The sequence below is a fragment of the Salmo trutta genome, chromosome 3, assembly GCF_901001165.1.
Source record: "Salmo trutta chromosome 3, fSalTru1.1, whole genome shotgun sequence".
Lineage (NCBI taxonomy): Eukaryota > Metazoa > Chordata > Actinopteri > Salmoniformes > Salmonidae > Salmo > Salmo trutta.
The window spans coordinates 22,220,420-22,246,188 of record NC_042959.1 but is presented as its reverse complement, the minus strand read 5'-3'; the positions used below and the strand labels follow the sequence as shown (position 1 = coordinate 22,246,188).

The 25,769-nt window shown below is 41.7% G+C and overlaps 1 protein-coding gene across 13 annotated transcripts in view; it reads left to right on the top strand.

Moving 5' to 3' along the window:
- prom1a (prominin 1a) overlaps positions 1–25,769 on the top strand; it is a 120,750-nt gene that overhangs the window by 89,013 nt on the left and 5,968 nt on the right. For 9 of the 13 annotated variants that reach the window (XM_029726712.1, XM_029726707.1, XM_029726702.1 and 6 more), the window contains 9 exons: positions 1,667–1,813; positions 5,421–5,492; positions 6,449–6,541; positions 11,767–11,784; positions 13,970–14,023; positions 14,186–14,266; positions 14,354–14,422; positions 15,169–15,258; positions 23,442–23,557. In XM_029726712.1, coding sequence (XP_029582572.1) covers positions 1,667–1,813; positions 5,421–5,492; positions 6,449–6,541; positions 11,767–11,784; positions 13,970–14,023; positions 14,186–14,266; positions 14,354–14,422; positions 15,169–15,258; positions 23,442–23,557 — 740 coding nt within the window. The remainder of the gene's footprint in view (positions 1–1,666; positions 1,814–5,420; positions 5,493–6,448; positions 6,542–11,766; positions 11,785–13,969; positions 14,024–14,185; positions 14,267–14,353; positions 14,423–15,168; positions 15,259–23,441; positions 23,558–25,769) is intronic. The other 4 variants (XM_029726711.1, XM_029726705.1, XM_029726703.1 and 1 more) reach the window with 1 other exon arrangement.

The window sequence follows — 25,769 nt, the reverse complement described above, 5'->3', positions numbered from 1 at the left end:
CACTCACTGTAGGATACTTACTGTATTCTGCATACCGGCACACGGTCGCACATGGAAATAATACGCTTTAGTTACTGTAATCACACTCACACCAAATCAGACCATTTTTTGTTTGATTTTACTTGCCTAAAACAATGTAACCAGTGGAATAATCCCAAAAGTGTCAACTATGCCTATACTTCACACCGGTCAAGCTAAATCAAGTGTTTAGCTAACACTGTGCATTTCCACATTTTGATTCATGAGCATTAGCTAACAAAATGAGTTCTTGCCAAAACGAAAAGTATGCCAGTGAACTGTAGCATTAGCCAGCCTCCTGGCAAGATTAGCTCACCTCTTTTATTGAATAGTAAATAAGGATGGATAGAGCTGGCTAGCATAAGTTAGGCTAGGTTAGGGTTAGGGATGGATAGAGCTGGCTAACATAAGTTAGGCTAGGTTAGGGTTAAGGATGGATAGAGCTGGCTAGCATAAGTTAGGCTAGGTTAGGGTTAGGGATGGATAGAGCTGGCTAACATAAGTTAGGCTAGGTTAGGGTTAGGGATGGATAGAGCTGGCTAGCATAAGTTAGGCTAGGTTAGGGTTAGGGATGGATAGAGCTGGCTAGCATAAGTTAGGCTAGGTTAGGGTTAGGGATGGATAGAGCTGGCTAGCATAAGTTAGGTTAGGTTAGGGATGGATAGAGCTGGCTAGCATAAGTTAGGCTAGGTTAGGGTTAGGGATGGATAGAGCTGGCTAGCATAAATTTAGCTAGGTTACACAAATTAGGAGTTTTTTTATATAGACCAAATACAAAAAGGTTTATGTTATTGACATTTGTTATTCATTTTGTTCTACAGCTTATCTATTGTTTTTCAATGTGGCTCTTAGCTAGTGAGGATTTGTTGTTTTAGCTCGAGCTGTTCTTCTATTATATGAGTGTAGAAGACATAACAGAAAGAAAACAGGCCGTCTTAATCTGTACTTTGTATCAATGAATGGGGTTGCCTAGTAAGCAGGAAGACCTGCTTACTAGGCAATAATTAAGAGGGGCCTCATTGTAAAGTTTGTGTTGCTAGGTAGGGTAACAGAGTCCTACCCTGTCCCTGGTCTATGGTACCGCTCCACCCCACGCCACCACTAAGGAAATCAATAAAAACCCATCTGTTTACGTAATGCTGAATGACCAAGTAAACAACTTTGTTTTGATCACCATTTTGTTCTAGGCTCTCTAAAATAGTCTTGACCATAGAATTCTATTTCTATGTTCTGGACTCTCGCGGTACCAGACCTCAACACCGAGGTCGAGGCTACTAAAGTAGAGGCTACTAAAATAGTGTTGGAAAACAAACCTTTTGCACAAACAAACCTTTTGCACAAACACACATTTTTGCTCTTGTAACAATCATGTGCAATGAAGGTTGGTGTAAACAAACAGATTTGCGCCTGTAACTTGAAGGGTACCTACATAAGGAATTCATTACACATTTGTAACCCATCCATTACATATGAAATGTAACTAGGCTCCCTCTCTGTTTCCAGTACAACAAGGTGGTGGTGAGGATGTTTGAAAGTGTAAAATTGCCATAAGGGCTTCATAAACCCACATTTGTTACCAATATATACCACATTCATAGCTATTACTTATCTTTATCGATGTAGCTGACAATTCTCCCTGTGTTTCCAGTACACCAAGGAAGTGGCAAAGATGTTTGACAGTGTGAAGATTGACCTGAGAGGTATCGTCCTGCTGGAGTCTGAGGGGAAACAGAGCCTCATTGACTTCTCTGAGACTGGCGTCGCGGAGATCAACTATGCAGCGTATCTGGAGGAGGTAGAGTACTGGCATTGAGGGGACATCTCAATCTAAAAATACTTTTTCCCCTGGTCGCCTATCGTTCACTTCTATAGTTTAAAGTGACTTCCTCTAGTCGACTCCTCTCCTTATCTCAATAGTTTAAAGTGTCCTCCTCTCCTTATCTCAATAGTTTAAAGTGTCCTCCTCTCCTTATCTCAATAGTTTAAAGTGTCCTCCTCTCCTTATCTAAATAGTCCTGTGTCCTCCTCATCTCAATAGTCTAAGGTGGCCTCTCCTTGTCTCCTCTTCTCTCTATCGTCTTAATAGCCTACTTTGGCTTCCTCTCCTTCATCTCAAGCCACTGTAGACTTTTCAGATATACATTCAAAAGACACACTAGTATACTTGTATGACACATCACTAAAGATAGTTATAATTTCAAACGCTAACCTGCTTCCAAGCAATATCCTGCATTAGTGACTTATCTTTGAATGGAAGATTAAGTTCCCGTATGCAAGACAAATGTATACTAACCAGGGTAGGTATTACAGAAGCATCCTAACTTAACTGTCAAATCATATATTATCTAATTTTGGAGTGTACATTTAAGATGAGATACCACGATGGATTTAGGATTTGCTTCTGTTATGGCTAACCAGGATTTAGCTGGGGTCTTCCTGAGTACTTCCTGAGGTCATTCCGGAGTCCTCCCGGGGTCTTCCTGGGGTCCTCCCGGGGTCTTCCCGGGGTCCTCCCGGTGTCTTCCCGGGGTCTTCCTGGGGTCTTCCTGAGGTCTTCATGAAGTCTTCTTAGGGTTTTCCTCGGGTATACACGACCGGTCAAAAGTTTTGGAACACCTACTCATTCAAGGGTTTTTCTTTATTTTTACTATTTTATTATTATTTTAGAATAATAGTGAAGACATCAAAACTATAAAATAACACATATGGAATCATATAGTAACCAGAAAAGTGTTAAACAAATCAAAATATATTTTATATTTGAGATTCTTCAAATAGCCACCCTTTGCCTTGATAACAGATTTGCACACTCTTGGCATTCTCTCAACCTGCTTAAACAAGTGTGCCTTGTTAATTTCTGGAAATTATTTTCCACAAATTTTGAGCCAATCAGTTGTGCTGTGACAAGGTAGGGTAGCCCAAGACCATATTATGGCAAAACAGCTCAAATAAGCAAAGAGAAACGGCAGTCCATCATTACTTTAAAATGATAAGGTCAGTCAATACGGAAAATTTCAAGAACTTTGAACGTTTCTTCAAGTGCAGTCACAAAAACCTTCAAGCGCTATGATGAAAATGGCTCTCATGAGGGCCGCCACAGGAATGGACCCAGTCGAATTGCTGCAAAAAAAAACACTACTAAAGAACATCAATAAGAAGAAGAGTCTTGCTTGGGCCAAGAAACTCAAGCAATGGACAATAGACTGGTGGAAATTTGTCCTTTGGTCTTGAGTCCAAATTTTAGATTTTTGGTTCCAACCGCCATGTCTTTGTGAGACACGGTGTGGGTGAACGGATGGTCTCCGCATGTGTATGCAGACCGGTTTTGACCGGTAGTGTACATCTATACATCTGTTAATAGGGTTGGCTACACTTTCAGGATTACAAGATAGCTAAAAAAATAAAAATATGAATATAGGGGAAACACTGATGGATCTCTTGAGGTTGATTAGTTTATAGCTACTCTTTCCAAAAGCACAGAGTGTTTAATAAGATATAGACTTCAGACTACAGTTGAAGTTGGAAGTTTACATACACCGTCGCCAAATACATTTAAACTCAGTTTTTCACAATTCCTGACGTTTCGTCTTAGTAACAATTTCCTGTCTTTGGTCAGTTAGGATCCCCACTTTATTTCAAGAATGTGAAATATCACAATAATAGTAGAGAATTATTTCTTTCAGCTTTTATTTCTTTCATCACATTCCCAGTGGGTCAGAAGTTTACATACACTCAATTAGTATTTGGTAGCATTGCCTTTAAATTGTTTGACTTTGGCTCAAATGTTTTGGGTAGCCTTCCACAAGCTTCCCACAATAAGTTGGGTGAATTTTGGCCCATTCCTCCTGACAGAGCTGGTGTAACTGAGTCAGGTTTGTAGGCCTCCTTGCTCGCATACGCTTTTTCAGTTCTGCCTCAAATTTTCTATAAGATTGAGGTCGGGACTTTGTTGTCCTTAAGCCATTTTGTCACAACTTTGGAAGTATGCTTGGGGTCATTGTCCATTTGGAAGACCTAACTTCCTGACTGATGTCTTGAGATGTTGCTTCAATATATGCACATCATTTTGCTTTCTCATGATGCCATCTATTTTGTGAAGTGCACCAGTCCCTCCCACAACATGATGCTGCCACCCCCGTGCTTTACGTTTGGGATGGTGTTCTTCGGCTTGTAAGCCTCCCCCTTTTTCCTCCAAACATAACGATGGTCATTATGGCCAAACAGTTTTATTTTTGTTTCATCAGCCCAGAGGACATTTCTCCAAAAAGTACAATCTTTGTCCCCATGTGCAGTTGCAAACCGTTGTCTGGCTTTTTTAGGGCGGTTTTGGCGCAGTGGCTTCTTCCTTGCTGAGCGGCCTTTCAGGTTATGTCGATATAGGACTCGTTTTACTGTGGATATAGATACTTTTGTACCTGTTTTCTCCAGCATCATCACAAGGTCCTTTGCTGTTGTTCTGGGATTGATTTGCACTTTTCACACTAAAGTACGTTCATCTCTAGGAGACAGAACGTGTCTCCTTCCTGAGCAGTATGACGGCTGCCTGGTCCCATGGTGTTTATACTTGCGTACTATTGTTTGTACAGATCAAAGTGGTACCTTCAGGCGATTGGAAATTGCTCCCAAGGATGAACCAGACTTGTGGAGGTCTTGGCTGATTTCTTTAGATTTTCCCATGATGGCAAGCAAAGAGGCACTGAGTTTGAAGGTAGGCCTTGAAATACATTCACAGGTACACCTCCAATTGACTCAAATGATGTCAATTAGCCTATCAGAAGCTTCTAAAGCCATGACATAATTTTCTGGAATTTCCCAAGCTGTTTAAAGGCACAGTCAACTTAGTGTATGTAAACTTCTGACCCACTGGAATTGTGATATAGTGAATTATAAGTGAAATAATCTGTCTGTAAACAATTGTTGGAAAAATTACTTGTGTCATGCACAAAGTAGATGTCCTAACCGACTTGCCAAAACTATAGTTTGTTAACAAGAAATTTGTGGAGTGGTTGAAAAACGAGTTTGAATGACTCCAACCTAAGTGTATGTAAACTTCCGACATCAACTGTACATCTTCTATATCAGAATCTGTTGAATGGGGGAGAACATGAAGTTTTCTAAGGAACATGATCGTCTTATGGCCTCTTACTGCAGCTTGTATAACTCTTTACTTAAAACCGACAACTATAATGTTTTATGACTTGTTATAAGCCTCTATGAGCCTTTATAGTGTGATATTATAAGGCTTATAAAGGTTACTGTTGTTATGTCTCTATGTGCACAGTTGTACAACTGTTATTATAAGATGAAAAGACCGAAGGGGGTCATACATGCTTATGAGAAGTCTTGTAATGCTTTATAACACCATCATAATACATTATAATCCTATTTCTGTTCATTTGCAGGTCAACAAAGGGGTGACTCAGGTGGACTTACTGTCATACACCAATGAACTTGAGGCACAGACAGACCTAATGGTGAGAACAACATACGACCAACCGTCCAATAAAAATCTCATACTGAAAAAACAACACGGCTCCAACCAACCACACAATGTTTTCTCAGTGTACCAGTAGATTGAAGCTTTATTTACACCACGATCCAAGACAGGGAGCCAATGGAATGGGAGTTCAGATCTAAAACTGTGTGAAAGCTCCTCGTGTCTTCATCAACTGCATAGCCTTGCGGCGGTTTGCTATCGACACACACACACACACAAACACACACTGAAGCAGTCTCTGAAATCATTTTTTAATGTACTGCCTTGCTTTTAGGGGTTGGAAGCTCACACAAGCTCCCCATTCATGACCCAAAATGTTGGGCCAACTCTGGGTCCTCCACCACTTGCCATGGGCTCGGAGGCAGTGGAGCCAGTTTAAAGTGGTCTTCTGTGGGGTGATATGTGCCCCTCTAGTATTCATCTGGTGCCCATCTGTCCTGGTGCCCCATGTTCTGTTGGCATTGAGAACACACACACAGTGGACACTGATAATGGTTCACCCATATATAGATAATATAAATTACTTGATTCTACATGTAATTCTATGGGTTCAATATGTAGTTTTTATACTGCATTACATTCATTGATTAAGGGATTAAGTCTCTTATACTAAGTGGTTTGCTGTGTGTAGGCCTGTGTACTATAGAGTTTTACACAGATTGCACATTGCTCTAAATATTTGTAAATGTATACATTCTGTACATGAATGTATGTCCAGGGACTCTGGACAATGGTGACCCTGGTAGTGACCCCACTCCCTGCGGGTGTCTCAGGGGCAGTTTGGATATGCAATAAACACATTTCTGTGACACACTTGTACAAGGAACACCCACAAGTGTGTAGTAGGACAAAAATTAGCACCCTCCCAAATTAATAATGAGTATTACCTCTTTGTATGTGTGTCTGAACCTCTGTCTATGTGTGTGTCCTTAGCCTAAAGGCCCCCTCCAGACCTCTCTGAAGGGCCACGCCAACAGTCTCCGTCAGATCCACAGTCAGCTGGTCATCCCTATGGAGCAGGCCATGGTAATCAACTATCTTCAATCATTCTTTTTTAGGTTAACATCCATGTCTGGGCCCATCAGTGCTCAGCTTCACCCGACTGGCAAAAATGGCCATGGCCATGCTCTACCCTCTTAGAAGAAAAGGTGCTATATCTAGAACCTAAAAGGGCTCTTCAGCTGACCTCATAAGATAACCCTTTATTCTAAGAGTGTAGTGTGTGTGTGTACAAATGTGTACATACATGCTTGTGTGTGTGTGTGTGTGTTCTCTGAACTTTACATGCGGGAGGAATTTGACACGTCATTGCCAGACATCGATGCAACCTCAGTGAAGCTTTCATCTCTCACTCAAAGCGTCTAGAATATAGAGCTAGACCAGGGCTCTCCAACCTTATTCCTGGAGAGATACTCTCCTGTAGGTTAACTCCATTGGTTGCATTGTGCCAGGCAAACCAAACCAAGTGCAACATATCTGACATACAGTGCATTCGGAAAGTATTCAGACCCCTTGAGTTTTTCCACATTTTGTTAAGTTACAGCCTTATTCTAAAATGGATTAAAACATATATATATATATCATCAATCTAAACACAATGCCCCATAATGACAAAGCAAAAACAGGTTTTTAGAAATGTTTGCACAAACTTTAATATCAAATTTACATAACTAGTCAGACCCTTTACTCAGTACGACGCTACAAGCTTGGCACATCTATATTTGGGGAGTTTCTCCCAATCTCTGTAGATCCTCTCAAGCTCTGTCAGGTTGGATGGGGAGCGTTGCTGCACAGCTATTTTCAGGTCTTTCCCAGAGATGTTCGATCGGGTTCAAGTTCGGGCTCTGGCTCTGGCTGGGCCACACAAGGACATTCAGAGACTTGTCCTGAAGCCAGTCCTGCGTTGTCTTGACTGTGTGCTTAGGGTCATTGTCCTGTTGGAAGGTGAATCTTCTCCCCAGTCTGACATCCTGAGTGCTCTGGAGCAGGTTTTCATCAAGGATCTCTCTGTACTTTGCTCCGTTCATCTTTCCCTCAATCCTGACTAGTCTCCCAGTCCCTGCCACTGAAAAACATCCCCACAGCATGATGCTGCCACCACCATGCTTCACCGTAGGGATGGTGCCAGGTTTCCTCCAGACGTGGCGCTTGGCATTCAGGCCAAAGAGTTCAATCTTGGTTTCATCAGACGAGAGAATCTTGTTTCTCATGGTCTGAGAGTCCTTTAGGGTCCTTTTGGCAAACTCCAAGCGGGCGGTCATGTGCCTTTTACTGAGGAGTGGCTTCCGTCTGGCCACTCTACCATAAAGTCCTGATTGATGGAGTGCTGTAAAGATGGTTGTCCTTCTGGAAGGTTCTCTCATCTCCACAGCAGAACTCTAGAACCCTGTCAGAGTGACCATTGGGTTCTTGGTCACCTCCCTGACCAAGGCCCTTCTCCCCCGATTGCTCAGTTTGGCCGGGCGGCCATCTCGACGAAGAGTCTTGGTGGTTCCAAACTTTTTCCAATTAAGAATGATGGAGGCCACAGTGTTCTTGGAGACCTTCAATGCTGCAGACATTTTTTGGTACCCTTCCCAAGATCTGTGCCTCGACACAATACTGTCTCGGAGCTCTATGGACAATTCCTTCGACCTCATGGCTTGGTTTTTTTCTCTCACATGCACTGTCAACTGTGGGACCTTATATAGACAGGTGTGTGCCTTTCCAAATCATGTCCAATCAATTGAATTTACCACAGGTGGACTCCATTTAAGTTGTAGAAACAACTCAAGGAGGATCAATGGAAACAGGATGCATTTGAGCTCAATTTTGACTCTCATAGCAAAGGATCTGAATACTTAAGTAAATAAGGTATTTCTGTTTTACATTTTTAATACATTTGCAAACATTTCTAAAAACCTATTTTCACTTTGTCATTATATAGGGTATTGTTTGTAGATTTTTATTTAATACATTTTAGAACAAGGCTGTAACGTAACAAATTGTGGAAAAAGTCAAGTGGTCTCAATACTTTCCGAAGGCACTATATATGCATATGTATACATTCACCAGGGCAAACCAATCATATCTTTAGCTATACCTCGCACCTGTATTTGGCTCCTTAAAAGACATACTGTATATACATACACTACCAGTCAAACGTTTTAGAACACCTACTCATTCAAGGGTTCTTCAAAACTATGAAATAACACATGGAATCATGTAGTAACCAAAAAAGTGTTCAACAAATCAAAATCTATTTTATATTTGAATTTTTTCAAATAGCCACCCTTTGCCTTGATGACAGCTTTGCACACTCTTGGCATTCTCTCAACCAGCTTCATGAGGTAGTCACCTGGAATGCATTTCAATTAACAGGTGTGCCTTGTTAAAAGTGAATTTGTGGAATTTATTTTATTCTTAATGCGTTTGAGCCAATCAGTTGTGTTGTGACAAGGTAGGGGGAGTAGACAGAAGATAGCCCTATTTGATGAGAAAGTCCATATTATGGCAAGAACAGCTCAAATAAGCAAAGAGAAACGACAGTACATCATTACTTTAAGACATGAAGGTCAGTTAATATGGAACATTTCAAACCATCAAGCGCTATGGTGAAACTGGCTCTCGTGAGGACCGCCACAGGACTGGAAGACCCAGAGTTACCTCTGCTGCAGAGAATAAGTTAATTAGAATTCCCAGCCTCAGAAATTGCAGCCCAAATCAGTGCTTCACAGAGTTCAAGTAACAGATCTCAACATCAACTGTTCAGAGGAGACTGTGTGAAATCAGGCCTTCATGGTCGATTTGCTGCAAAGAAACCACTACTAAAGGACACCAATAATAAGAAGAGACTTGCTTGGGCCAAGAAACACGAGCAATGGATATTAGACCAGTGGATATTTGTCCTTTGGTCTGGAGTCCAAATTGGAGATTTTTGGTTCCAACCCCATGTCTTTGTGAGACGAAGAGTAGGTGAGCAGATGATCTCCGCATGTGTATTTCCCACCGTAAAGCATGGAGGAGGAGGTGTGATGGTGTGGGGATGCTTACACTGTCTGTGATTTATTTAGAATTCAAGGCACATTTAACCAGAATGGCTAGAACAGCATTCTGCAAAGATACGCCATCCCATCAGGTTTGGGCTTAGTGGGGTATCATTTGTTTTTCAAAGGGACAATGACCCAACACACCTCCATGCTGTGTAAGGGCTATTTGACCAAGAAGGAGAGTGATGGAGTGCTGCATCAGATGACCTGGCATCCACAATCCCCAGACCTCAACCCAATTGAGATGGTTTGGGATGAGTCAGACCGCAGAGTGAAGGAAAAGCAGCCAACAAGTGCTCAGCATATGTAGGAACTCCTTCAAGACTGTTGGAAAAGCATTCCTCATGAAGCTGGTTGAGAGAATGCCAAGAGTATGCAAAGCTGTCATCAAGGCAAAGGGTGGCTATTTGAAGAATCTCAAATATAAAATATATTTTGATTTAACGCTTTTTTGGTTTCTACATGATAGTAGTAAAAATAAAGAAAACCCCTTGAATGAGTAGGTGTTCTAAAACCTTTGACCGGTAGTGTACAGTTGTGGCCAAAAGTTTTGAGAATGACACAAATATACATTTTCACAAAGTTTGCTGCTTCAGTGTCTTTAGATATTTTTGTCAGATGTTACTATGGAATACTGAAGTATAATTACAAGCATTTCATAAGTGTCAAAGGCTTTTATTGACAATTACATGAAGCTGATGCAATAAGTGAATATTTGCAGGGTTGACACTTCTTTTTCAAGACCTCTGCAATCCGCCCTGGCATGCTGTCAATTAACTTCTGGGCCACATCCTGACTGATGGCAGCCCATTCTTGCATAATCAATGCTTGGGAGTTTGTCAGAATTTGTGGGTTTTTGTTTGTCCACCCGCCTCTTGAGGATTGTCCACAAGTTCTCAATGGGATTAAAGTCTGGGGAGTTTCCTGGCCATGTACCCAAAATATAGATCACTAAGTTCCCCGAGCCACTTAGTGATCACTTTTGCCTTATGGCAAGGTGCTCCATCATGCTGTAAAAGGCATTGTTTGTCCCCAAACTGTTCCTGGATGGTTGGGAGAAGTTGCTCTCGGAGGATGTGTTGGTACCATTCTTTATTCATGGCTGTGTTCTTAGGCAAAATTGTGAGTGAGCCCACTCCCTTGGCTGAGAAGCAACCCCACACATGAATGATCTCAGGATACTTTACTGTTGGCATGACACAGGACTGATGGTAGCGCTCACCTTGTCTTCTCCGGACAAGCTTTTTTCCGAATGCCCCAAACAATTGGAAAGGGGATTAATCAGAGAAAATGACTTTACCCTGGTCCTCAGCAGTCCAATCCCTGTACCTTTTGCAGAATATCAGTCTGTCCCTGATGTTTTTCCTGGAGAGAAGTGGCTTCTTTGCTGCCCTTCTTGACACCAGGCCATCCTCCAAAAGTCTTCGCCTCACTGTGCGTGCAGATGCACTCACACTTTCCTGCTGCTCTGTACTGGTGGTGCCCCGATCCCGCAGCTGAATCAACTTTAGGAGACGGTCCTGGTGCTTGCTGGACTTTCTTGGGCACCTTGAAGCCTTCACAATAATTGAACTGCTCTCCTTGATGTTCTTGATAATCCGATAAATGGATAATTTAGGTGCAATCTTACTGGCAGCAATATCCTTGCCTGTGCCCTTTTTGTGCAAAGCAATGATGACGGCACGTGTTTCCTTGCAGGTAACCATGGTTGAATGAGGAAGAACAATGATTCCAAGCACCACCCTCCTTTTGAAGCTTCCAGTCTGTTATTCGAACTCAATCAGCATGACAGAGTGATCTCCAGCCTTGTCCTCATCAACACTCACACCTGTGTTAACGAGATGGGGATTCAGATCATTTGCATGGCAAAGAGGGACTTTGCAATTAATTGCAATTCATCTGATCACTCTTCATAACATTATGGAGTATATGCAAATTGCCATCATACAAACTGAGGCAGCAGACTATGTGAAAATTAATATTTGTGTCATTCTCAAAACTTTTGGCCACGACTGTGTATATGTGTGTATATAAATACACATCACATCACAGTAGCGCACATATGTTTCACCCAAAATACCATAATATCCCCATAAATATTCCAAGTCATTCCTAGTACTGCATTCATATCATGTAGAAATGCTGAGTTTTAGAGATCTGTCTTATCTTTTTCTTTCTATATTTCTCCTTTAACTCTTCCTACTTCAATTAATGGCTGCCAAGAAATATGTTAGAGCGAGGGTAAGCATGTGTCTCCAAAATGTATCTTTGTCCGTCTGTACTGTCGAGGGCTCTGCTCCATTCTCCCATCATTTAAAGCTCATATTGACTTTTTATTTTCAAATAAATGAAAGCCTATGCCTTGCTAATATCGATATCAAACGATATCGATATCAAATTACAGTATTGGTGCCCACAATTAGTTATACATGTTCCTTGTACCTGGAATCCAAGGGGCTTCCCTGGCATGCCCTGACCATTACCATTACCAGATTCGTTAGTACACCACGTTGATTCAGACCCGAATGACATGACTGTAAAAAGTGCAAGATTAGGTCCTTTACAGGCTATGTAAAAAATAAATCGGTCTTTAGGATTTATAGATTAGTCTGTGTAATTTGTTAATCCTGCAATTATACTTCTGTCATGATCATGAGGAAAGACAGACCAAGGCGCAGCGTGATTAGAGTTCCACATCTTTAATATACAGTGAAACTTCCACAAAACAATAAACAAACAACGAACCGCAACCTAACTGGTGCAACAATCACATACACAAAACAATATCCCACAAAGCAGGTGGGAGAAAGGGCTTCCTAAATATGATCCCCAATTAGAGGCAACAACTACCAGCTGCCTCTAATTGGGAACCATACAACTCACCAACATAGAAATAGACTGACTAGAACACCCCCCTAGTCACACTCCGACCTAAACACCATAGAGAACGAAGGGCTCTCCATGGTCAGGGCGTGACAACTTCAAATCTGGTGCATGTGCTGACTAATTACCATGTATGTATACCAGCATGGATTTAATCCTTTGTCATGTTTTCCACGTATTGGTCATCACTTGTCTACACTTGTTCAAATAGTATTGAAAAAATTGGTTTATGGTGTCTACATACTTTTTTCCATATATTGTATGTGGATACCCCTTCCAACAAGTCAGTTCGTTACATTTCTGCCCTGCTAGAGCTGCCCCAGTGAACTGTAAGTGCTGTTATTGTGAAGTGGAAACATCTAGGAGCAACAACGGCTCCTAGACGTTGTTGTGTGGTAGGCCACACAAGCTCACAGAACAGGAGCGCCGAGTGCTGAAGCGCGTTGCGCGTAAAAATAGCCTGTCCTCGGTTGAAACACTCACTACCGAGTTTCAAACTGCCTCTGGAAGCAACATCAGCACAATAACTGTTTGTCGGGAGCTTCATGAAATGGGTTTCCATGGCCGAGCAGCCACACAAAACTAAGATCACCATGCGCAATACCAAACGTCGGCTGGAGGGGTGTAAAGCTCGCCGCCATTGGACTCTGGAGCAGTGAAACGCCTTCTCTGGAGTGATGAAACACGCTTCACCATCTGGCAGTCCAACGGACGAATCCGGGTTTGGCGGATGCCAGGATGACGCTACCTGCCCAAATACATAGTGCCAACTGTCAAGTTTGGTGGAGGAGGAATAATGTTCTGGTGCTGTTTTTCATGGTTTGGGCTAGGCCCCTTAGTTCCCGTGAAGGGAAATCTTAATGCTACAGCATACAATTACATTCTAGACGATTCTGTGCTTCCAACTTTGTGGCAACAGTTTGGGGAAGGTCCATACAGAAATGGTTTGTTGAGATTGGTGTGGAAGAACTTGACTGGCCTGCTCAGAGCCCTGACCTCAACCACATCGAACACCGTTGGGATGAATTGGAACGCTGACTGCGAGCCAGACCTAATCACCCAACATCAGTGCCCGACCTCACTAATGCTCTTGTGGCTGAATTGAAGCAAGTCCCCGCAGCAATGTTCCAACATCTAGTGGAAAGCCTTCCCAGAAGAGTGGAGGCTGTTGTAGTAGCAACTCCATATGAATGCCCATGATTTTGGAATGAGATGTTCGACGAGCAGGTGTCCACATACTTTTGGTCTAGTACTGTATTTTGCAACACATTCCTCATGACCAAAATCCACATGAAATAGCCATTGTTATTGTTGTTGTTGTACTTTCATATGAAGCATTTTCCTTCCAGTGGGAAGCATGCCGCTCTTCTTTCCCCGTGTGTGATAAAACTAGAACCGTATCTTCAAGCATCATGGTGATGCTTGTGCCTGTCTAGTCTCCCTTGTGTTTCAGTGTTGTGTGTTTTAGGAGTTATTACTGTCTCTAATCCCTGACCTTTTATCTCTGGGGTGTTAACTTGTGTTGTGCATTTCCCCTTAAAAGAGTACGCTGAATCAGAGCATCAGACTACTCGAAAGGACTGCCTCAGATCTGCCGGTAAGTGGGCCTCCTACAAACCATCTACCCTAACAGTTCACACTGTCTCAATCAACATCAAGCATTCGTAATGCATCCATAAACACTGAATAAAGAATACGTAACAGCTCCATAGACTGTTATGAAAGCATCTTGAGCATTCTAATGCTGTGTCCTATCCAGAACAAAATCACTGATGTGCTGAAGACCATCGAAGCGGCCCAGTATCTCATCTCCCAGAATGCAACACATGTCGTCATCCAGGTGACTAAGATGGCTTCCCAGTCATTGTTTACATTTCAGTGCTAGGATAAAACACAGTAGGTAACATATTATCCCTTTCTCCATTAGGAAACAGAAAAGTACAAGCAAACCATTGTTGGTTACTTCAGGCAATACATAGAGTGGGTCAGGACCTCCGTAAGTATTTGTTTTCCAACAGTTTTTGAATGCCTATTATAGTTCTTATATTAGAATTATGACGTAGAAGATAAACTAGTGTTAGCTCCCAAACTATGTTGACATACAGCTTATCAACTGCTCATTCTCTGAGAATGTTAAGACTTTGGGGTCTAAAAATAGAAAGAACACAAATGGAAACCAACTTTGGAATTTCCTCTGTAAGCTTTGAACCTTGTTTTTTCCCCTCTGGGCCTTGAACCTTGTTTTCCCTGTGAGCCTTGAACCAAAATTTTCCCTGTGAGCCTTGAACCAAAATTTTCCCTGTGACCCTTGAACCTCGTTTTCCCCTGTGAGCCTTAAACCTAGTATCCCCTGTGACCCTTGAACCTTGTTTTCCCCTGTGACCCTTGAACCTTGTTTTCCCCTGTGAGCCTTGAACCTTGTTTTCCTCTGTGAGCCTTGAACCTTGTTTTCCCCTGTTGAGCCTTGAACCCTGTAGCATAAGGAGGAAATTAGATAAAGCAGTACTGAGTGCTGGTAAATTACTGTTGTACTGTTTGAAAAGACTGCTTTTCACAACATTATTGAATTGTGCCAAAAGTAACAGCTCTGCTGACTTGTTTGCAATCAACTTAGTCATCAATCATCCATGTGTAAAGCTATAACATCCATTCATTTTCCAGAAATTCCAACCGACAACTTTCATAATTGTTCGCCAATGGTATAACTGTAACAGATGCCCTTTGTCTGCATGGTTTACCCAGCTGACCATGGAGGTAGCAGCCTGCAAACCCTTCAGCAACATCGTGGACACAGTGGAGATCGTAGCCTGCAGCTTCTTGGTCGACTCGTTGGTAACTAAAAAAGCAATATAAGGGGTCCTTTGAAAACATGCCTAAAAAAGCAATATAAGGGGTCCTTTGAAAACATGCCTGAAACGTCAGTTGGGTGGTTGGTATACAGACAGGCAGGCATGCAGGAAGGGCCTTGCTTGGAGGGGGGGTTGGTCTCTGGAGAAGGCTCACATGTTACTATACCGGAACACTATGTTCACACAACCATGTGCATTCTACCGGGATGGATTCACACAGCCTCCTCAGTGTTCACCTCCAAAACCCACTAGCTCCCAAGGTCCGGAAGACAGGGCGGGATTCTTTCTGAGGGCCCCAGGTTTTAGCGGCCCCTAATGGCTTGATATACACTACCAGTCAAACGTTTGGACACACCTACTCATTCAATGGTGTTTCTTTATTTTTTGTAGAATAATAGTGAAGACATCAAAACTATGAAATAACACATATGGAATCATGTAGTAACCAAAAAAGTGTTAAATCAAAATATATTTTAGATTTTAGATTCTTCAAAGTAGCCACCCTTTGCCTTGATGACAGCTTTGCGTACTCTTGGCCATTCTCTCAACCAGCTTCACCTGGAATGCTTTCCAGGTGAACAGTCTTGAAGGAGTTCCCACATACGCTGAGCATTCGTTGGCTGCTTTTCCTTCACTCTGCGGTCCAACTCATCCCAAACCATCTCAATTGGGTTGAGGTCAGGTGATTGTGAAGACCAGGTCATCTGATGCAGCACCATCACTCTCCTTCTTGGTCAAATAGCCCTTATACAGCCTGGAGGTGTGTTTTGGGTCATTGTCTTGTTGAAGAAGAAATGATAGTCCCACTAAGCACAAATCAAATCAAATTTTATTTGTCACATACACGGTTAGCAGATGTTAACCTCTCTAGGGTCGGCGGGACGAAATCGTCCCACCTACGTAACAGCCAGTGGAATCCTGTGGCGCGTTATTCAAATACCTTAGAAATGCTATTACTTCAATTTCTCAAACATATGACTATTTTACACCATTTTAAAGACAAGCCTCTCGTTAATCTAACCACACTGTCCGATTTCAAAAAGGCTTTACAACGAAAGCAAAACGTTAGATTATGTCAGCAGAGTACCCAGCCAGAAATAATCAGACACCCATTATTCAAGCTAGCATATAATGTCACAAAAACCCAAAAGACAGCTAAATGCAGCACTAACCTTTGATGATCTTCATCAGATGACAACCCTAGGACATTATGTTATACAATACATGCATGTTTTGTTCAATCAAGTTCATATTTATATCAAAAACCAGCTTTTTACATTAGCATGTGACGTTCAGGACTAGCATACCCCCCGCAAACTTCCGGTGAATTTACAAAAAATTTACTAAATTACTCACGATAAACGTTCACAAAAAGCATAACAATTATTTTAAGAATTATAGATACAGAACTCCTCTATGCACTCGATATGTCCGATTTTAAAATAGCTTTTCGGTGAAAGCACATTTTGCAATATTCTAAGTAGATAGCCCGGCATCACAGGGCTAGCTATTTAGACACCCAGCAAGTTTAGCCTTAACCAAACTCCGATTTACTATTAGAAAAGTTTGATTACCTTTGGTGTTCTTCGTCAGAATGCACTCCCAGGACTTTTACTTCAATAACAAATGTTGGTTTGGTCCCAAATAATCCATAGTTATATCCAAACAGCGGCGTTTTGTTTGTGCGTTCAAGACACTATCCGAAAGGGTAAAGAAGGGTGACGAGCACGACACATTTTGTGACAAAAAAATTCTAAATATTCCATTACCGTACTTCGAAGCATGTCAACCGCTGTTTAAAATCAATTTTTATGCCATTTTTCTCGTAAAAAAGCGATAATATTCCGACCGGGAATCTGCGTTTAGGTAAAAAGACGAAAGAAAATAAAGCACGGGGTCGACTCATGCACGCGCCTCAGCCCATTGTCCTTGCCAAAAGCGCAAATGTGTTTCAGCCAGGGGCTGCCTCGATATCATTCAGCTTTTTCCCGGGCTCTGAGAGCCTATGGGAGCCGTAGGAAGTGTCACGTTACAGCAAAGATCCTCAGTCTGCAATAAACAGAGACAAGAAGAACAAGATCTTGTCAGAGAGGGCACTTCCTGTAAGGAATCTTCTCAGGTTTTTGCCTGCCATATGAGTTCTGTTATACTCACAGACACCATTCAAACAGTTTTAGAAACTTTAGGGTGTTTTCTATCCAAAGCCAATAATTATATGCATATTCTAGTTACTGGGCAGGAGTAGTAACCAGATTAAATCGGGTACGTTTTTTATCCGGCCGTGTCAATACTGCCCCCTACCCCCAACAGGTTAAAGCGAGTGTAGCGAAATGCTTGTGCTTCTAGTTCCGACAATGCAGTAATATCAACACATTAAAAAAAAAAAATTCTGCATAGTTTCCTAGGAACGCGAGGCGGCCATCTCTGTCGGCGAGAGATGGGATGGCGTATCGCTGCGGAATGCTGTGGTAGCCATGCTGGTTAAGTGTGCCTTGAATTCTAAATATATCACAGACAGTGTCACCAGCAAAGCACCATCACACCACCTCCTCCATGCTTCACGGTGGGAAGCACACATTAGGAGATCATCCGTTCACCTACTCTGCATCTCACAGAACCAAAAATCGCACGTTTGGACTCATCAGACCAAAGGACAGATTCCCACCGGTCTAATGTCCATTGCTCGTGTTTCTTGGCCCAAGCAAGTCTCTTCTTATTATTGGTGTCCATTAGTAGTGATGTCTTTGCGCCTTAGTTGCAGCGGTCTAAGGCACTGCAACTCAGTGCTAGAGGTGTCACTACAGACCCTGGTTCGATTCCAGGCTGTATCACAACCGGCCGTGATTGGGAGTCCCATAAGACAGCACACAATTTGCCCAGCATCATCCAGGTTAGGGTTTGGCTGGGGTAGGCCGTCATTGTAAATAATAATTTGTTCTTAACTGACTTGCCTAGTTAAAGGTTGAATAAAACAAATGTATTAAATAAAAAAAATCACGTAGTCTCCTCTGAACAGTTGATGTTGAGATGTGTCTGTTACTTGAACTCTGTGAAGCATTTATTTGGGCTGCAATCTGAGGTGCAGTTAACTCTGATGAACTTATCCTCTGCAGCAGAGGTAACTCTGGGTCTTCCTTTCCTGTGGCGGTCCTCATGAGAGCCAGTTTCATCATAGCGCTAGAAGGTTTTTGCGACTGCACTTGAAGAAACTTTCAAAGTCCTTGACATTTTCCCGAATTGACTGACCTTCATGCCTTAAAGTAATGATGGACTGTTGTTTCTCTTGCCATAATATGTGACTCACCACCTGGATTTAGTCTTATGTAGCAACATTTTTATTTTAGTTTTTTACATTGGATAAAAATAGAGACTCAGAGCTACAAAATGGTATGTCATACATAGCACTTTTGAGGAACAATAGGAACGTAATTCTACTTTCAAAGTTGATACACTTGTAAACTCCCTTTTGAGAAAAGGGCCTTTGAATGTTTTGGTACCTACAGTACTAGAGAGCTCTCATTTGTCTTCACCTATTCAGCATTGTTCACACCCTCTTAAGCCAGCCCCACCCATCACTTTAAGGATTCACATGAGGTCATGTGCTGAAGACAAAAAGTGGTAGTACACAATAAGGAAACATTCCAGGTAAACAGAAAGTGTCCAGATAAAAATATTTATAATTATTAGATGATGCTTACCCAGATACAGTTGTCTAAATTGATGGGTCATGTGAAAGAAATGCTATAACCACCAGACACATCCAGTGGTGGAAAAAGTACTAAATTGTCATACTTCAGTAAAAGTATAAATCATTTTGAATTCCTTATATTAAACCAGACGGCACAATTGTATGAAAATATATATAATTTGACGCATAGCCAGGGGCACAATGTACTTAAGTATAAGTATAAACCATTTCAACTTCCTTATATTAAGCAAACCAGACGGCACAATTTTATTATTTTTTATTGATGGATAGCCAGGGGCACACTCCAACACTCAGACATAATTTACAAATCAGATCAGAGGCAGTATGGATGACCAGGGATGTTCTCTTGATAAGTGTTTGAATTGGACAATTTCCCTGTCAAAATGTAACAAGTACTTTTGGGTGTCAAGGAAAATGTATGGAGTAAAAAGTACATTATTTTCTTTATGAATGTAGTGAAGTAAAAGTTGCCAAAAATATAAATAGTTAAGTAATGTACAGATACCACAAAAAACTACTTAAGTAGTACTTTAAAGTATTTTTACTTAAGTACTTTACATCACTGCCCAAATGCCTTCACACCAGTACATTAGCATGCTTTATATACTGTTACACTTGCACTTATCACACAGTATTCCATACATAAGTTAAGGCCATGCAACCTGAGTTGAAACCTGAGTGAGGTGCACATGTACAGTACATAAACAGATGCATGCGCCATATTTAAGTGGTGGACACTTGATACGGTCACATGATATTGTTGTGGTATGTCACAAAATCATGTTACGACCACACATATCAATATTAATTTTATAAAGCAATATTTTGCTAAGTCTTGCTAAGTGGATGGTCTATACAGAAGGTGTAAACTGTACAACCAAATGGTTACTTGCATAGTAGCAATATCAGAAATAGATAGTGTCTATAAATAAAATATACAGTATGTACAATAACGATATCAGTGATAGACGAGGTGGTTATATGCATACAATCAGGAGTAAAATGGCTGAGCAGCAAGATAAAAAAATAAAAAAAAATAGGAGCAACGTATGGCGTGTGTGTTAGGAGAGAGTCATGTGAATAGAGGCACTGCAGATAGTGCTGATGACTGGACCATCCAAACCACGCGTGAACAAGGAAGTCTATATACGGAGAGCATGTTTTTGTCCTGCCCTTGACTTTGGTGCAGGACATGTGATGTCCATAGCCTCTTCGTCTCAAAACTCCCTGATCTTGTCAAAAAGAGTTTGTCTAGCTGTGTCCAGTCCAGCTGGTGCTTTTACAGATAGACCATCTATGGGAGGAAGGATGTCAGCGTTGCGCAGCAGCTGAAACCTGGTCCTGACAGTCTGAATGCTCCTTGGCGACAACACCAGGCTCCAGAGCATCGATGTTGTAAAACTGAGAATTATAAAAAATCTGAAGACATTACAACCCTGCACAACATCAATTCACCTCCCAAGTTTAGATAAGAATAACCTCATACAAAGAAAATTACTTTTTACCTGAAGTGCTGGTACTGCTTGATCTGTGGCAGTGGCCTGAAGTACGGAGTCAGGTGTTGTTGCCAGCCATAGCTTTCCACCAGCACCGTACCGTCCTCCAGTCCAACTAGCTGTGGGATGTTGACCTCTGTCACAGTGCTGTCCTTCACAACACCAGCAATCTCAGACAAAGTGTTCACTCTGGTCTTTCTGAAGCGCTGCTTGATGAGGCCGAAGCACCAGTCGGGGATAAACTTGGTGTGGCCTGTGATCAGGAGGTGAAAGGTCCAGATTGTGGTGGAGCTTGTGCATGGTCCACCAGGCACAATACCAGAGCACAAACTTGTTCTTGTTTTGGCCACTGCAGTTATCACAATTCAGGTCCACACGTGTTTTCCCAACTCTGTAGTTGAAGAAATGGTATACTGATTAATGCTGAAAGACAAATTCCAGATACAAATATTTTAGCATTATTATACAATAGATGCAAAATGGCATTCTGAGATATCATCACTACACACAGTTCATACAGGTAATGTTAGCTACCGTAACGAGCCAGCCATCTAATGTCAGCTGGCTAGCTAACAGCAAGCTTTAACTAGCAATACAAACCGATTGTCATAGCTAGCTAAAGTTAAGCAATAAGTTCAATGTTAGCTAGCTAACATTAGGCTATAACTAGCAATGTGAAATGGCATTCTGAGAAAACATCACTAACGTTACACACACTTCATACACATAAGTTAATGTTAGCTAGCAAGCCAGCCACCTAACCTCAGCTAACATTAGCTAGCTAACAGCAAGCTTAAGCTTGCAATGAAAACAACTTTCTGACAAAATTAGAAACGTATAATATCTGAATCTGTAGCAAGATTCTTACCTGTGTACATGGATGAAAGCTTCACGGCAGACTGCAACCCCTTTCATAAGACATCATGTGTTGTTTCCGTTTAGTTTGCACAGCTTGTTTGGCCCGTTGTGTTCCACTGATTTCAAAACGTGCTATGAAATGAGAGAGTCAGCATTGCATGGCACGATCATCGTCCAGAAAGTAGTCCATCACAACTTTTTCCCACTGACCTTTGTCGATATAGCCTGATAAATTCAGGGCAGCAATGTTATTGAGAGCAGTAGCAACATATTTGCAGTTCTCCATGGCTAACATAATATCTTTAGAAAAAAAACTGCAGTAGAAACGATTATTTATGCATTACGAGCAGCTCATTTTATAGACACAAGATGCAACACCGACCAATCCAAACTCATCTCTCGGCATGTCCAGCCCACTCATTATCTCAGCCAATCACGGCTAGCGGGAAGGTTGCTCACTTTTTCTGTGGCTAAGCCAACTAGGCTCGTAATTTAACAATTGTATTTGTATTTACAGATGACATACAAGTTTGATATTAAGGCACATGAAAGTTCACGTTTGAGAAGGCATTTCTGCCCAAAAACACATTTTGATTTAAAAAATAAATAACGTTCAAAAGGCTCTCCTGTGAATTCGTGACTTGCGACATACGCCTCGTTTCCTGAATCGGGTCACAATGGACTTGGTCTTTTACCAAATAGGGCTATCTTCTGTATACCACCCCTACCTAGTCACAACACAACTGATTGGCACAAATGCATTAAGAAGGAAAGAAATTCCACAAATTAAATTTTAACAAGGCACACCTGTTAATTTAAATGCATTACAGGTAATTACCTCATGAAGCTGGTTGTGAGAATGCCAAGAGTGTGCAAAGCTGTCATCAAGGCAAAAGATGGCTACAGTACTTTGGCTACTCACTCCCCTCCAATCACACACAGCTACACACCTCACCCCCCTCCAATCACACACACCCCACCCCCTCAAATCACACCTACACACTTCACCCCCTCCAATCACACACACCTACACACCATTACCCCCAACCTCGCCTGATTTAGAACGTACAAGTCAGGCCTCGAAATCCAGCACATGATCAGTGAGAGCTAGTTAGACCTGGCAGCTCACAGTGGGGCACCCTACAGAGTGCTGCAGAGATGGGGAGCGAGAAACAGAGACAGAGAAAGAGAGGAGAAGGAAATAAAACCAGCCTTACATAATCCCGACATCTGTCCGGTCGGCATGGGGCCTTGTTACTAACACACTCCCAATGGCAGGAAGCATCTCTGCCTCCACTAATGAAGTGGAACAAATAGCCACTTAGGGACTCCATAGGTTCCAGCACCAGCTAATTGACTTGGACTGGGAACAGGATGTTTCTGAACACTCAGCATTGACCAAAGCGCTTGTTAAAGCTCAGTGGGTAATTTTACTGGTGTCCCGGAACAAAGGTACAGGAACACAGGAAAGAGTTAGTGCTTCTAGTCATTCCACAACAGCACAGTGTATCTGGTAAGGATGGAGGAATGGAGCTGGTTACCTAACATGGAAACAGAGCAAAGCTGTGACGCTTTGACTATCAGTGGGATTGGAGGGGAGCCAAATGTATCATGACAGTGTCCATTCTCTAAAACAGACTATGAGGCTGTTACGCGCTGTTATGTCATAGCTATGATGACTTTATGACTCAGTGGTTTTCTCATTTAGAGCTGGCTAAACTGCCCCCTCTACACAAACATGCACAGTCACACACAGATACACACTCTGCAGATATTGATGTTCAAAATGATGGCAAGACCTTTATGAATCTACAGGGCTGAGAAGTGTAGGCAGTGTATGGTGCTATACGTCATACCTAAGGCTCCAGTGTTGAAAAGTTACCCAGTAATGAAATATTAAATTATTCATGTGTTTAATATTTTGTTCTACCTAACCACTGCTATACTTTATTTCATAAACCAGTATACCATATGTCTTGATAATTTACTCAACAATTTGGTGGGGGTAAATCTAAAGAGAACATGAAGTGAACACAGGGCTGCTTTATGCCTGGATATCGGATCCACTGACACAGCATTATCTCTGTTTTCTGTGTTCCTCAGAACACATTCTGGTTTGGCCTAGGCTGCTGTGCCCTGTTCCTCCTTCCTAGCATCATCCTGTCAGTAAAACTGGCAAAGTTTTACCGTAGAATGGACACCGAGGATGTTTACGATGAGTGAGTATCTCTACTCCACTTTTAATATTATGCTATCACAAACAGTTTGTTTATATCTGGAAAGAACCATTGGATCATCCTCTTAATTCAACTATACAGTTGAAGTCAGAAATGTACATACACCTTAACTAAATACATTTAAACTCAGTTTTTCACAATTCCTGACATTTAATCCTAGTAAAAAATTCCCTGTTTTAGGTCAGTTAGGATCACCACTTTATTTTAAGAATGTGAAATGTCAGAATAATCGTAGAGAGAATGACTTATTTCAGCTTTTATTTATTTCATCACATTCCCGGTGGGTCAGAAGTTTACATACACTCAATTAGTATTTGGTAGGATTGCCTTTAAATTGTTTAACTTGGGTCAAACGTTTTGGGTAGCCTTCCACAAGCTTCCCACAATAAGTTGGGTGAATGTTGGCCCATTCCTCCTGACAGAGCTGGTGTAACTGAGTCAGGTTTGTAGGCCTCCTTGCTCTCAAACGCCTTTTCAGTTCTGCCAAGAAATGTTCAATAGGATTGAGGTCAGGGCTTTGTGATGGCCACTCCAATACCTTGACTTTGTTGTCCTTAAGCCATTTTGCCACAACTTTGGAAGTATGCTTGGGGTCATTGTCCATTTGGAAGACCCATTTGCGAACAAGCTTTAACTTCCTGACTGATGTCTTGAGATGTTGCTTCAATATATGCTCATCATTTTGCTTTCTCATGATGCCATCTATTTTGTGAAGTGCACCAGTCCCTCGTGCAACAAAGCACCCCCACAACATGATGCTGCCACCCCCATGCTTTACGTTTGGGATGGTGTTCTTCGGCTTGTAAGCCTCCCCCTTTTTCCTCCAAACATAATGATGGTCATTATGGCCAAACAGTTCTATTTTTGTTTCATCAGACCAGAGGACATTTCTCCAAAAAGTACGATCTTTGTCCCCATGTGCAGTTGCAAACCGTAGTCTGGCTTTTTTATGGCGGTTTTGGAGCAGTGGCTTCTTCCTTGCTGAGCGGCCTTTCAGGTTATGACGATATAGGACTCGTTTTACTGTGGACATACTGTATATACTTTTGTACCTGTTTCCTCCAGCATCTTCACAAGGTCCTTTGCTGTTGTTCTGGGATTGATTTGCACTTTTCACACCAAAGTACGTTCATCTCTAGGAAACAGACGCGTCTCCTTCCTGAGCGGTATGACGGCTGCGTGGTCCCATGGTGTTTATACTTGCGTACTATTGTTTGTACAGATAAACGTGGTACCTTCAGGCATTTGGAAATTGCTCCCAAGGATGAACCAGACTTGTGGAGGTCTTGGCTGATTTATTTTGATTTTCCCATGATGTCAAGCAAAGAGGAACTGAGTTTGAAGGTAGGCCTTGAAATACATCCACAGGTACACCTCCAATTGACTCAAATTATGTCAATTAGCCTATCAGAAGCTTCTAAAGCCATGACATCATTTTCTGGAATTTTCCAAGCTGTTTAAAGGCACAGTCAACTTAGTGTATGTAAACTTCTGACCCACTGGAATTGTGATACAGTGAATTATAAGTGAAATAATCTGTCTGTAAACAATTGTTGAAAAAATTATTATCTGTGTCATGCACAAAGTAGATGTCCTAACTGACTTGCCAAAACTATAGTTTGTTAACAAGAAATGTGTGGAGTGGTTGAAAAACAAGTTTTAATTACTCCAACCTAAGTGTATGTAAACTTCCGACTTCCACTGTAGCTGAGGTTTGGAAGTTCCCTGCTGTTAATTTGTAGTGCAACCCAGTGATTAGTTTGATGTATGGGGATCCTTATTACAGCCTTCTTCCCTGCCAATGGCCCACCACACCTATCACTTTCCCCACGCCTATTTGGTTAAAGAGGCCATACAGTTGATTTGAGGCTTTTGCGCCCCGCCTCGAAAATAATCAAGGTCAAACACTGCCTTTTAAGACCCTTATTATACGTGTTAAAGAGACTGAAATGGGGAGGAGTCAGTGGTAATTAACACAATTTGATTCAGTCCCACAACCGACAAGTTAAATACGAGGTTATAGAATTGCTTCTGTGCTGTGGTGCTAGCTACTCCTTTCTTTCTTGTTTACTATCTTCCCCCCTCTTCTGTCTATTGCTTTACAGTCGTAGTAACTTAGTAGTACATAGATGTAACTTAGTAGTAAGTTGTATTAATAGGAGTAGCAAGTTACAGTAACTTAACTCTTTCTACT